The sequence below is a fragment of the Cimex lectularius genome, unplaced genomic scaffold (assembly GCF_000648675.2).
Source record: "Cimex lectularius strain Harlan isolate CLEC.00 unplaced genomic scaffold, Clec_2.1 scaffold75, whole genome shotgun sequence".
NCBI lineage: Eukaryota > Metazoa > Arthropoda > Insecta > Hemiptera > Cimicidae > Cimex > Cimex lectularius.
In genome coordinates, this window is record NW_019392758.1 from 750878 (window position 1) to 765323 (window position 14446).

At 30.7% G+C, this 14446-nt stretch overlaps 1 protein-coding gene across 1 annotated transcript; it reads right to left on the minus strand.

Moving 5' to 3' along the window:
* On the minus strand, nt 1-4289 carry LOC106661043. Its single transcript, XM_014384145.2, has 3 exons — nt 4251-4289; nt 4124-4193; nt 1-699 (listed from the first exon to the last, which is right to left on the minus strand). The coding sequence occupies exons 1-3, from the start codon at nt 4260-4262 to the stop codon at nt 95-97; spliced, it is 687 nt and encodes a 228-aa protein (XP_014239631.2). The 5' UTR covers nt 4263-4289; the 3' UTR covers nt 1-94.
* Between the last annotated feature and the right edge of the window lie 10157 nt (nt 4290-14446).

Consider the following 14446-nt stretch of genomic DNA (forward strand, 5'->3'; position numbering starts at 1 on the left):
TAACATCAGTAATGATGGTTTATTTTACAAGATTGTACAAAATGTTTTTAAAATAAATAAATGGCAAATTAGACGTTTTGATTCGCGTTTATCGTTACCAAGAACCTTGAGGTCTGTGTTGGGCCATCGAGAGCAGATTGTAATTAATGTGGCTGGTGGCATGATCGTTGTGAGGCCCGAAGCCATGAGCGATCTGATTCAGCTGCCCTGACCTTCCGTGACCGGAATTTCGGAAATCGTAATGTTGCGTATTTCGTACTGGTGAGCTTTGCTGTCTCCGACCTGCAAGCAGAAAACCTCGGTATCCGTCGTTCAGGTTCTGCCGATAGCCTCCGTGTCCTTGTTGATCCTGCATGTAATTATTCTGATTTCCAAGATAAGCCGAGCCGGATTGATAATACGCTGACGGTTTACGTCCTTGGGTCGTGGCGTGTTCCCGGTGAAGAAGGGCTCCCATGGGGTAACCCTGGCGATGATTCTGAAAAGCGTTTTGATTGCCGTGAGAAAACATGTCTATCTTGCTCGACAGATGCTTGTTAGCAAAGTTCGGCATTTGATTATGACTTAAGTAGCTTCCGTGGTCGAATTTTGTGCCTCCTTGGGATCCGAATCCGCCGTATCCGTGAGGACTAGAAGAACCTCGGGATCCTCCAGGATGGTCATGGGAGATGTCGTAACTATATTCTCCGCTTGGTCTCGCTGAAATATATATTACAATAAAACAAATCTTATATATTTTTTTATTATGTCTTTTATTAAAATAAAACACGAAAATGCTTTAGAACAGAATGTATCTAAATAATGTTCACGATACAATTGAATTAAATAAATTGAACCTCTACAGTAAATTACACTAGATCACAAATCAATTAGTTTACAACCAAACGTACTATTTAGTTATCTGTTGTAATTGAAATGAAAAGCACAGATAGTTTCGCCATAGGGAATGATATACTCTGGAAAAATGGACTAGAGGAATTATATTTAAATTTGCAGAACTACTATCATGCAACACGACATTAAAAAATAAAACTCTGATCAACTAGGTGACCAACCTTTAGCTCATTGATTGAACAATAAATTATTGTTACAATAAGACAAAAATGTGTAAAAACGCATGCTCTTATGTAATTTTAAGCTTCCTTGAGATACACGTTCAAACATTACTTTTTTGGAGGTCATAATAAATCATAAATATTATTAATATGTAGTGTTTTTAATTAAAAATGTATAAAAATTAATATTAAGTACATTTTTTAACCTAAAATAATATTGTTAAGTATTTAAAGCCTACCTTCAGAACAAAGCAAATTTAAAAAAAATTCAATTTGTTCGCGCCAAACATCGCGAATTATAATTGTTTATTTTGTTTCCCAAATGCCGCTAATCTAGAATTTATCCTAGCCCTGCTCCCACCACACAATCCGTTTTTGTCCTGTCCTAGTCCTGCTCTAGTCCTGTTCGCTTCCGTCTCGTTCCATACAGTTTCTCTTATTTTCAAGAAGCATTTTTTTTTCGTTTTGATAATTATCGCGCTCAAAATAACGCGAGTGCCTCCTCCCGCGTCCTTAAGGCGACACATCATCCAGGGTTCGGACGGAGCCCAGAAGGTAATTAATAGACTAGGATTCCGTTTAACCTTTGTCCAGAGTTATTGCAGGTTCTAGCTATTAAACTGCTTTCCTCCCTGGTTGTTTAGAAAATCAGGAAACCGTTAACAAGTTAGTATTTTATTTGGTATTTATTTTATTCAATTTTATTTTTATGGCGACCAGCGCGTGCACACAGTTTTATTTGACATTTTCGCTATCATCATATGCAATCAATTTTTTGAATTTCTTGTCACTAACTTATAAGGTTAACATTAAATACTATTATTAAGTATAATAAGTATTTTAACGTAATCAAACTCACTTTAAAGGTAAATTCGCGTAAAGCGGCGCATAAATAAAATTTCAAAATAAAAATATAGACCGGCGGACCAGAATGACCAGGAACGTCGCATGAATGTTTTCATCTGAATTAAATGCAAAACCGCATTAGAATTTACCACTGACCACAAATGACTCGTTAATATTTATGCAACCACTCGCTTCTTTCGAGACATAATGTTAAGACACAAATATGGGAGGAAAAGTATATCAGATCATAATAATAAAGAAAATAATGTCGCCGACTATTAATCTACGAACCTGTTTTGGAAAATATAAAAACAAAACATGAAAACTTTGATGGATGGTAAAGAGATCTTAAAATTTTGAGTACAAATGTATGATGATTAGTGCCCGTTAATCGATAATTATTCAGAAATCGTGAGATGCACACCAGACCGCATCTCACGATTTCTGTACAATTATTTTGAGTACACTTGGTTTAACTGTGGAGTCTTGATAAGATTTGTATCAGCCTAAATATTGTAATTGTAAAAAATCAGGGATAATTTAAAAGAAAGTAAAATATTCGGTTCCTTACCAACCATTGTTCTTAATATTATAAGTAGATGTTTACCTAATTAACCATGTAAATAAATCGAAATGGTTTAAGAGATCTGATAAAAGATAATATAATACATTAAAATCTTGGAAATGAAATAGTGTGTTTTCATTCTTTGAAATTAGCTTTTTCCCTTTTTTATATCCATTTTAGAGTTTATTGGAATTTATGTTGAAACTGCCAAACGAAAAATACAGACAACTTAAACATATTACTATGGCATAAGGTTTTAATGGGAAAAATTAATAAAATAACTACTGGTATACTTATTTCATCGTAGTTAAAATCTTGTTATATTGCGTAATCTGTAATGAAATTTGTACCACGAATAGATAGAGGGAAACGATTTCTTTATTTTTGGTATAGAACAGCTTTATCACATATTCTGGCTGTGCTTAATGAAATAATTTAGATATATAATGGAATCATTGATCAGATCATCAGTCTGCATAATATATAAAAAACATCATAATCATCACGAAATAATATTAAATATTAAAGTTGATGTCAAATATAAGAAATCTATGCACAATTTTACTGATAATACTTAGTTTTAACAATATTGTAAGGATCTTATGCATATTTTTTTTTCGTTCAGATATGAAAAGAATAGGAAAAATTACAGTTTATTGAATTTTATTGTACCAAGTATGCAGTGAGGTAAGCTGTACAAGAAAATGTGAAAACTAAAATTATGTTTATCTTATACATTTTTGAAAGCCTGCTCCTGAAAATTACACTTACAATCTTTTATTATTGTTGAATATTACCATAATGATTGAGGCATAATGTTTTGATTAAGACGAGAAACGTAATAAAAATACTATCTTTTCTTTCACTTGATTGGTTAATATGCCAATTGGATATTCTGGAAAATTCAGATTTTAGAATTTGAATGCACCAGCATATGCGCGTATTTTGTTTAGGGGATTATACTATCTGTATAAATAAATAGGATTTCCAAGAATGTAAAGGAATAAAAGTAAGATTACAGTCATTTCAAGAGACGTGCATATCAATTATGTAGCCTATGTTGAAATTCATGGTGCAAAATAATCGATTGCCCTATTGCATGCATTTTGTCAATGTCAAGTTTGAAGACTAGTGAAATAAATATTGATGGCTTAAATTAAGTATACTTCACAACAAATAATACAAACCAATGTCGATTTTTAAACACCTGTTATGCCAAGTGTGCTGCTAATTTTGAAATTTAGTTCAAAAAAGTTAAAAGAATGAAACCGAGTCATAATTTATAATGTAAACTTTTCTTCCAAGGAAGACTATATTTAATTTGATATCGGATGTGGACAATAAGTAACAAATAAAGGAGTATAACAACAATGTATAATAACGTTTGATACAGTTTATGCCAAGAACAAAATGTATGCTGAGGTTTACACACAGAGATGTTTGCATAATAATTTTATGGTTCGATTGACACGTTATAAAAATAATATTACAAATTCTTTCGTTTAAAATGTTGAAATTATCGTTTGTACATAGCTGTGTAGTTCTAATTAATTTAAATTGCCATGATATCCAATTTATATTTTGTTAGTATCGATAATTCTTATCAGTTATTGTGTATTTGAAGTGATAACTCGTTCCTTAGGCAAAGTCTACTTACAAACAGAAATGTGGCTTGTAGCTCCTTCCCCTTTGGCTACCGCAAGGAAACCCATGGATATCAACAAGACCTATGGCAGAAATGACATTAGACATTCTTTCCTTGTGTTCAAATAAGTGTTGCTCACCTTCCAAGCCATTATGATTTGAGTATCGCAGTTTTGCGGTTGAGTATAGTATTTATAGTGGGAAAAGCGAAGCGAGCCCCACTCGCCCCCTCTAACGGTTCTGAAAACGGATCTACGGGGGTAGTCTGGACCCCAATTGGTCAATGCCAAAAAAAATCAACACTTGGCACATAGGTTTAAAAAAAATTTACGGAGTGAATGACTACATTGGTGTTTTTAGTGACATTTAGGCTACGGTATAGAAATGTAAAGTGAACTGAAAAAATTTTCTTTAAAGTTAAAGGTTTTGCATTATCGAATTTTGATTTGATTTTATCAAATACAGAAATATCTTAATGTTAATGCATGTTTTTTCCTTATCTATGACATTGTAGGTGATCAGAAATTAAAGCTTTTAAATATTGCAATCATCTTAATGTCAATGTCACAAATAAATATAAATTGCAGATTATCTAAACATTACTTATGTTTTTTAAAAACTGTATTCATTTTAAAAATTTTGTACAAGCGTATCTGTTGAAAAAAATGATCGCTTATCACGATTTCATAGTCATATTTCTCCCAGTAGTTACAGTTTTAATAGGTTTGCAGTATTTATTTTTTTATTTAGAGTTTATTAGCGTATTTTATTTAGAAAATTGAAATAATCATTTATGTCTAAAAATTGTTTGCTTTGGAAAATGATCAGCATGATTTGAGACTTGAGAGAAAAGGTCGTGAAAGGAAACTTGCCGGAAGAAAACAAATTACATCCTTTAGAACTGTAATAAGGCATATTAAAACAAATTATAATGAGACATTGATGCAAAACAGCCTTCCAATTTTCCCAAGATATATCCGAAAGGTAGACAGTTTTCCTATTACACTGACAGATAACACATGGCTAAGAGGATGGATGATTTGACGTTTTGTAGACATTCGGTAAAAATTGGACTGTTAGTACGTAATTTAACTCGTTTTTTTCCTACACATCATTGTAATGCTCTAAAACATATTTAAACATTTATTATGTATACTTTAAACAGTATTATAATAAATTATTATTTGGGATAGTAAGAAAAAAAGTTTTACGATGACAGCACTAAGCAAATAAAAAATTAAAAACCAATATTTATAAAAATTAATTAATTGCTAGAAACAATTTTTAGACACACAGGAGTAAATAACAAATCTTAATTGGACAACAGAAAAAAGATAGTAATGGAGATTAATTTATCAAATTGGGTAAATAATTTCTGAGAATTTTAAGGATCAAAAGAAAAAAACTTTTTTTGTTAATTTCCTTTGTGGGGTTTTAATTATTTAGGACTTCAATGAACGAAAATATTGATGATTTAAAATATTTATATATTTAAATAATTTTAATTAATTTGCTGAAATAAAGTAATTAGACATCAATTACTGAACATTATGTGTTATAACATCTTAATATTATTATACTGGGGTGTCCATCGACTGCAATAATGTAGTAGCAAGTAGTAAAAAACATCTGGTTTATTAAGAAATTAATGTAACATAGATATGTAGGTGGAAATTTTGAAAAAGTTGGATAAGAGTGATATTTTAGTTTGGTAGTTTCTGATCAATTGGTTCTACCTATCTTCACTGGTTTTTTTTCTTCGGCTTTTCGCTATCATCAGTGGCGTGTTTTAAGTAAAATAATTATTAAAAACCGAAAAAGGTGAAAAGCCCAAAAACGTCTGACTTACTAAAACGGTAGGGAAGGCAGAACAGAATGATCGTGTACCACCAAATTATATGTTACCGTAGGGAAATAAGTTTCTGTGGTGTACAAGGCTAAAATAACTGAGTTAACTGGAACTTGAAAAAAGTTACATTTTGCCCGAAAACGTTTTTCACTTCGCTAATTGTAACGAGTTTGGGTAAGGCGGAATACTCGATTCCACAGTGTAAATATCTTTACAAATGTTAGCAATAATGTAAAATATTATTTTCACTAATTTCGTGGTCCGCTTGACCAATTAATATATTACAATTAATTAATGTTTTTAGTTGAGATAAAAAAGTCAATGGCACGAGCGGGATTCGAACCACGATCTTCGGCTAGATACGCCGCTGCTCTACCACTTGAGCTATCGTGACCTTGATCCACTCGGACACTAACTTCCCATCCCAACCTCACCTTTTGAGTTTTCCCTCCTTTTTGCCATTTTTCAAATGTCGGGTAATCGGATTGGATTCTCGGCGACAAATGAAATGGCCACGGAGAGCTTTAGTGAAGTATACTTCATTTTAATTAATTAAATTCACTAATTTCGTAGTCCGCTTGACCAATTAATATATTACAATTAATTAAGGTTTTTAGTTGAGATAAAAAGTCAATGGCACGAGCGGGATTCGTAAAATATTATGTACAATAATCGTGTAAGTCCTGTCTGTTTAAATTAAAATAGAATCATATGGATCTCGGAATGGTCTGCATAAAATTCAATTGCTCTGCCGCCGTTTGATTTTTTTTTAAAAATTTTTTAGACAGACCATACCGAATTCCTGAATATAATGAACGTATATGCACGTATTATTATACGTGAGTAAAAATGTCGTATATTCTTTATGTTATAATAATCAAATTCTCAAATTGTTTCTTCGTCTCTTTTTCTTTCTCTCTCTCTCTCTCTCTCTCTCTCTCTCTCTCTCTCTCTCTCTCTCTCTATCTCTCTCTGGGCATCTTGCAATTTTGTTAATGTTGAAAAATATTATCTAGAATAATATTGACTACAATAGCAAAAAAAATATCATCTGAGTCGTTCTATATATATTTTTATATATATTTTCACTATATTCACTCTTTGAAATGGAGAAAAGAAAACAAAAAATATAGAATTGCTTCAAATCAGATAAACTCCATAATGGAAACCAGTTTTACTACTTCCTCTATAATGAGTGTGTGATGTCTGGAGAGTAAATGTAAGTTATTAGCAAGAATGGAGTGGGTTCAACCCCGCCCCGAGGAATATCGAGTACCCCGGGGATGTGAATGTGACCGGAAAATCTATGTTTGTGGTGATGTACATATAAGTATTGTATGTGTTGTGTCTATTCTTTATTTGACAACCTAAAGTATTGGGACACACAACATCCACGTAGTATACATTTAAAGGGTTAGAGTCAGTAACAGATCGAGACCCTCAAATGGCTGCATTTTAAAACATTTAATACGCTCGAAAGAAGAGAACATGCAGGAAAACACGCAGAGGGCCGGCGATGACCTCAGCTGTTTGACGGCCCATAAATTTCCCACTTTACATATTCTACTTGCCACTGCACCATTTCAGTTGCGGGTGTGCGCATTATAATAATAGTCAGATGTCAAATAAAATCATCTTAATTAATTAAGACAAAATATCTTATTTTAGAAAATTATTTAAATTTATAAATTATTTAAAATTATCAACTTCCATCTTTAAAATATTGTATCAATCTAATAATGGTTATGTGGTATAATTGTGTCATGTTTTTCATGTGAAAGATGCCAATTAAAGTTTTTTTTTTCTTTTTTTACGAGGGTTCGCAACAGTACAGGTCATATTAACACTCAGGGTGCCGTTTTTTTTTTTTGGAAAAAACAAAACAATTGTAAGTATGTCGGGTTCGAATGCAGAGCCACTGGATTCGAACCCGGGACCTTTATCTTACAGTGATGAGCGCCGTGTCAACGCCTAAACCTTTGCAGCCACCGACGCCCGCCAATTAAAGTTCATTGGCAAAACAATAAATGCTTTTATTTTTGCCAGAACTTGACGGACATTAATTGGAAAATTATTATTTAGTACGTTAACTTACTAATGACAAAGTATTGTCATCAAGTATTTAGTACAGATCTACAGTTCAAGGCTAATTCACAAAAAGCCAGTTTGATGGCATTTACCTTAACGAACTATTACGATATGTACAGTGTAAAAAAAAACACGTAAAAGAAAAAAAAATATTTTGAACAAAACAGTGATTATTAGATCTAGATAAAAGTGATTAAAAATGCAATTAACTTATTATATGTCATAAAAAATGTCATGAAAATCATTTAGAAAACAATGGTTTCATAATACATAGATAGATAAAGTTCGCAGCAGTTACGAGCGTCAGAATAGAAAAACTGTTTCAACAGACAAAATACCCTGAATTTTCTCAGCACTACTGTCAAATTTAAAGCTTATTTGAATGATAATTTGTTAGTTACATAATTACACTTACATATAATATTTGTGCCCAGTTATCAAATTCAATTTGTAAACAATTAATTGCTAGTTTAGCAATCAGTTACTCAAATAAAATAGTGATTCTTTAAACAACCGGCAAGAATAAAAAGACCAGGTAAAGAGATCTGTTTTCATCGGTACCATTCCATTCATCCAGTCCACAAAATAACACTATTTAATTTTGTGTTTATTGTACACAGTGATTTTTATTTTTATCAATGTATTTAATTAATAATCATGATAAACATATGAAGATGGAAAAAATTATAATAAATTCATGAGCATGTATAATACATATGTGTATTTCTTAAATCTTCATCACACCAGACTGCATCCCACGATCTGTAAATTATTATATTACAAATTTTATATCCAATATGGTTAGTATCTAATATTTGCCTGTAACATTATGATATTATTATTTGGGTAAAGAGATGATAAAGAATGAGACCAATTATAAAGTAAACATACAGTTCATTAGCCTATCTTTCGTGGAACATATCTACCTCAATAGGATTATATTATACAAAGTATATAATTATTAATTTAAAATGGTCAAAAATATGAACCATATTGAAACCTGTAGTTTCGACTATAATGAATTTCGAAACTGAAATTTTATCGAACCAAATCAACTATTATCCACTAATATTAATTTTATGTGTTCAGACAGTTATGTCGTTTGTATTCTACGCAATATAATCTACAGAAAAATATTTGATGTACAATTGTGTTACCGTGAAATACAATATGTATATATTTCAGACTTTTTATTTAATAATTTAATTAATAGACAGACTATAGTATTTGTTAAACATCGTAATAATTAAATTCATTTACTAATTTTTTTCCCCATTTTGATCTCAATTTGTGCGGTCTATTCAGTTCATTCATTATTTGAATAAACTCATTTTTATCCAACCTTCGATTCCCAAATCATTGCCGTCGATAATCTTTTAATATTGGGCATTTGGCAATAAAGTGAAACGTGCCCTCCATTTCTGACAGATTGCAAAAAGAGTAGTTACGTCCACATCGATAGGTATATTTTTAATCTTGCAATGTATTTCTATTCAATAGACGAGTAATGAAAATAACAATAACAATATCATCAATTAAATTTAAGAATTTTTCTGGAATAATAATTTTTTACAAACCTACATACAAGTTTAAAATTAATTAGGGCATTATAAGTATTGACAAATGTTAGAAGTAAAAAAAAAGATGTATTTGATTTTATAGTTTTATTATTAAAAAACCGTATTAACTGTATTTAAAGTAAGAATGGTTTTTGAGCCAAAATACTGAGTGATAATTTTGTAGTCTCAATGAATGTCCGTTAGAGAGAAAAAACACACAAGCTGTTTCGTACATGACAAATTTTCACTTTTATTTTAATTTAATTTTTATATATTAAAATTATATCAAAACATGTTTAATGGTAATCATAATTAATGAAATTATGTATCTTACGTATTTCAATTTTTACTAGTGAGACTGTATCTAAACAATTATGAAATGATGATTAATGGAAAAATAAAGTATTTTTCAATCAAATGAAAAGTTAACATTTAATTGAAACTTCGGTCAAGGATCTCTGGACGTGTCGGATCTCCCGGCGGGAAGGCACGAGCTCCTGGACGTTTTCCACATCCTGTGCCCTGTTGGGCCACCGAGGAAAGTGCAGACCCCAAACAAGGCCCCTCTCTTCCCGCAATCGGGATACGAATTTCCCGCCGGCCGATTCCCCCGGCCAATTCTGGAATTTTCCAGCGTCGAGGCAGCGAATCCGGAAACCCTTCGTACCAGGACGCAGGCCGCAACAGGAGCTACAAACCGGCCGGACTCTCATTTCGCCGAGTTTCTTCGGCTTTTCCGATCGGTCAATATCGAATGGGGCACAATCAACAATATTCTACACAAATTTTATTTCATTAACCGTAATTACATAAGACCATGGAATCTAAATTTTTTTAAAGTTAACAAAAATAGCGGAACGTTACAGCAAATTAAGTCATGTAAATGGTAAATAACTTGTGTTTAATTTGCACGCATCTACACTAATTTTAATAAATTTCTATATTTACTTTTTACTTTCTATATATAAAAACTAAAACTAAATATACATATGTAAAAAATAGTAAAAATAAATGTTTGGCCAGTTTTGATTTTATGAATGAAGATTGATGAACAACACACAGCAGAAATCGATCATGATTTACAAAACTGTTTAAAATAAACTGATTTTGATAATAACATGTAGGATGAAGTGACGAGAAAAAAAATAAGTACATGAAATATAGATTTTGTAAATTTTCTTTTGAATTTTTGACGAAAATAGCAGTACGTTATAGAAAATTACGTCATGTTAATGGTAAATAACATGTATTTAAATTGCATTTTTCTACACTAATTTTAGTAATTTCCAATATTTACTTTTTACTCCCTAGAATATTTAAAAAATAAAACTAAATATCCATAAAAAAAAAGTAAAAATGAAATTTTGGCCAGTTTTGATTTTCTGAGTGAAGATTGATGGACAATACACCGCAGAAATCGATCATGATTTACAAAAATGTTCCAAATCAAATGATTTTGATAAAAGCATATGGAATACGGTGATAAGAAACAAAATTATTTGTGATTACAGTTATCTAATTATGTTTTCTTATTATTTAAAATATACAGTTTCTCTTTAAATTGGTCTTACATATACTACATTAGTAGTAGTCTAGTAAATTTCTAAGTGTATCAGTAAAATAAATTAAAATTGAGATTATAAATACACTCACTTAAAAATCTAATAACAAAAAACAGCTTATAATTACTAAATAAAAATGGAAATATAAACAAAAACAATATAATGATACCAATGAGCTGGATTCAATAAACTTAATAACATATACCAAGAAAAATAAAGGATTTCATTATTTCATGATAATTTTCTTAAGAGATTTGGAAATGTATCTGTATTCAATTTAAGAACGGTTGGCACAAGAAAAGTAAATAAAACAATAAAGGACAACAGTTAAAGCCCTATAAAACTCAAATAGCAAGGATGTAAATGGCCTAAATGTAACAATTCTTACACTCCCTGTGTTAAAATTGTGATAGCACTTATGTAATAATTGAATGAATTAAACTGTACCGTCCTGATTAGTATTATCATTAATACTAATTATCAAAAATAATAATGTGAATTGTTTTCCTACGTACAAAGGAGCATCTTTAAACTGCCTTTCTAACTACAGACCGAAATCAGTATTATCAATAATTACAAAAACAACTCAAAAATCCTAAATGAACAAAATAGCTAAAGAATTGAGGACCCTCGAGCTGTTTGAATCATGCATATAGCACATATCATGCAATTTTGTTTGTTATTAAATATATTTGAAAGAACTTCCAATATATATCCAAAAAAATAACTTCCGTCAAGTGAGTGGGCAGTATAGCTTCCTCACATTTTGCGCATATGTTAGTACGATTAGTATAAAATTCATAGGGGATCATCTAACCCGCATAATCCCTGAAAATATCATAAGAATCCGTCCAATGTTTCAGGAGATGTAGCTGTGTACGTGATTTTACATTTGTGCATGCGCATATGTTTATCTGATTGCTATAAAATACATGGGTGCCCGAAGAAAACTAATCCGCATAATCTCGGAAAATTCCATAAAAATTGGTCTCATGGTTTCGGAGTTTTGCCGGTAACAAAGAATTGACCTTAGACAGACACGGAACCAAATCTGTTCAGAACGGTCAGAAAAGCAAAATGAGAGTTGAAATTTTGATTTTGATTACTCCGCTAAAACGTTTTCGTAGTCTAAAGGATTTAAAAAAAGTGTATCACACTGGTTTCAAAACAATGATAACCATGTTTATAAAAAAATGGAAGCAATCTTTGTTCTGTGTATAGGCGCTAACTCATTTGAGAAAGGATTAAAATAAATTAATTAAAATAAATTAAAATAAATTAAGAAAAGAAAGGATTAAAATAAATCCGAACGTGTATATTGAAAAAGGCTGTTTTTACATATTTAATTATTTTTCTTTTTTAATGAACTATAATCCCATATTCGAGGAGGAAAAATCAGACGTTAAACTGTTGAGGTCGAAATAAAAACATCGTTATTCTTACAAATAATATATCGGAACAAATTTTATAACTAGCATAACACTCAATATTTGAATGTCACCTAAGGTTTGGGGGTAGTATGGGGTAATCTCTTTCATGCTCCCAGTTTTTTCAAGCTAAAAGAGTAATAAGGATTGATAGACAATTAGGATACAGAGATTAGTGAAAAAATAGTTATAAATTGAAAAAAAAATTACCATGTGTTTTTATAAATCGGTTTAAAATTTTTGTTCCTGGGTCAAAATACTAGCTAAAGAAATCATGACTTATCTTTCAGGAGTTCTATGCTCCTCAATTCAAAACAATTTTTTTTCTCCAAAAGTCTTTCCTCTTCACATCATGCAAAAATTGTGACAAACTGCCCATATATGTCCAAACTGCAAAATTTTCATTCGATTTTCAAAAATATTCCTCCTATTCTAGAACAACCTTTGTGACTGGTAAAATTACTTTTCAGTTCTTAATAATAAAATGAAAAATCTACATCAGGACGAATGCCAGTCACGTGTCCATGTATCTAGGCATCTCTGCCTTTACAAAGAAGTACCAATTCCGACTTACATGAAGACAATTTTGACGTTCTTTGTCCCAATGGGTTGCGATGGCTATTTAAGCTAAGAGGTTTTGCCCTTAAACTCGGCTGTTTGGATTAGAGGGGAATTGGGAATCTGTTCTTTGTGCAAATTGCGTTCCATTGAAACTGCATTCCATTTCTTGGCGGAGTGCTCATCTCTTGGTGAGTATATTGCATCTCGGATGTTTCACTCTGCTCAGAGTTGACCAGTTACGGTTTTTGACTGGCTCAAATTCGCGGCTCTTAATTTGTTACGCTAGGCACGCATGGAATTTCAGATAAGAGTTAATTAAGAAGTTTAAGTTTGATTGGTATAGTATATCCTGTTTTTCTTTTTCTCTCTTTCTCCTTTTAACAGTTGTTATTTCGCTTTTCTTTCCATTTATTTCCTAGCCTATTATTATCTTATTTTATTTTGTACATTTTCCTTTCTGATTGTTTAACTTCTGACCGACGGATCCAAGATCCATGTCCTTAAATGCTTTAAAATCACATTTGTCATTTTTCATAAGAACAATAAACAATTATTATTATTATTCATTTTTAAGGGCGTTTTAACGGCTAAGGTCATTTCACGGCCTAACATCCCAAACCTTCTATCTTAGTTTAGCTATATCCCTTCTAACTGCTATAAAGCTCTGACTCCAAACATTCACTCGTAAATTAATTTATCCTATTGCCATCGAAGCTTTAATTTATCCTTTTACAATTCTTAATTTGGAAAGCCAAATGTATAAAAAAAACATTTTAAATTACATATAAAACTTTATTTATTTATTTTTTAAAAATTAGAATTCTGAATTTTTGTTCCATAATTTAAACATTATGCATTTATTATGCGCAAGAAATTCGCTTTTAACAGCACTAGCATAATTTTAACAATTTGTTACAATAAGATTTTCATTTAAAATTAGAATTAGATTAATATGTATTTGTATATTACAATAATTATCCTTGACATTTTCAAGAAAATTATATTTAAGGACTAATGATAAACTAAAAATGAAAAACGCAAAGAATAATGAAAGCTTATTAATGTAATATGCAAATTCAATTTACTACTAATAATAAATAATATATGTATAAAAATAAATAATTAAAAGCAACTATTATTTAATAAGAATTGAAACAAAGGAACTCTTTTTAAAAATTGAAAGACAACTTTAGCAATTTCTTATATAACTAAACAATGAGAAAATATGTATTGATAATTTTGAAAAATTATTCAGTGAATTAACTGAAACATAAAATATAATTATTCGGA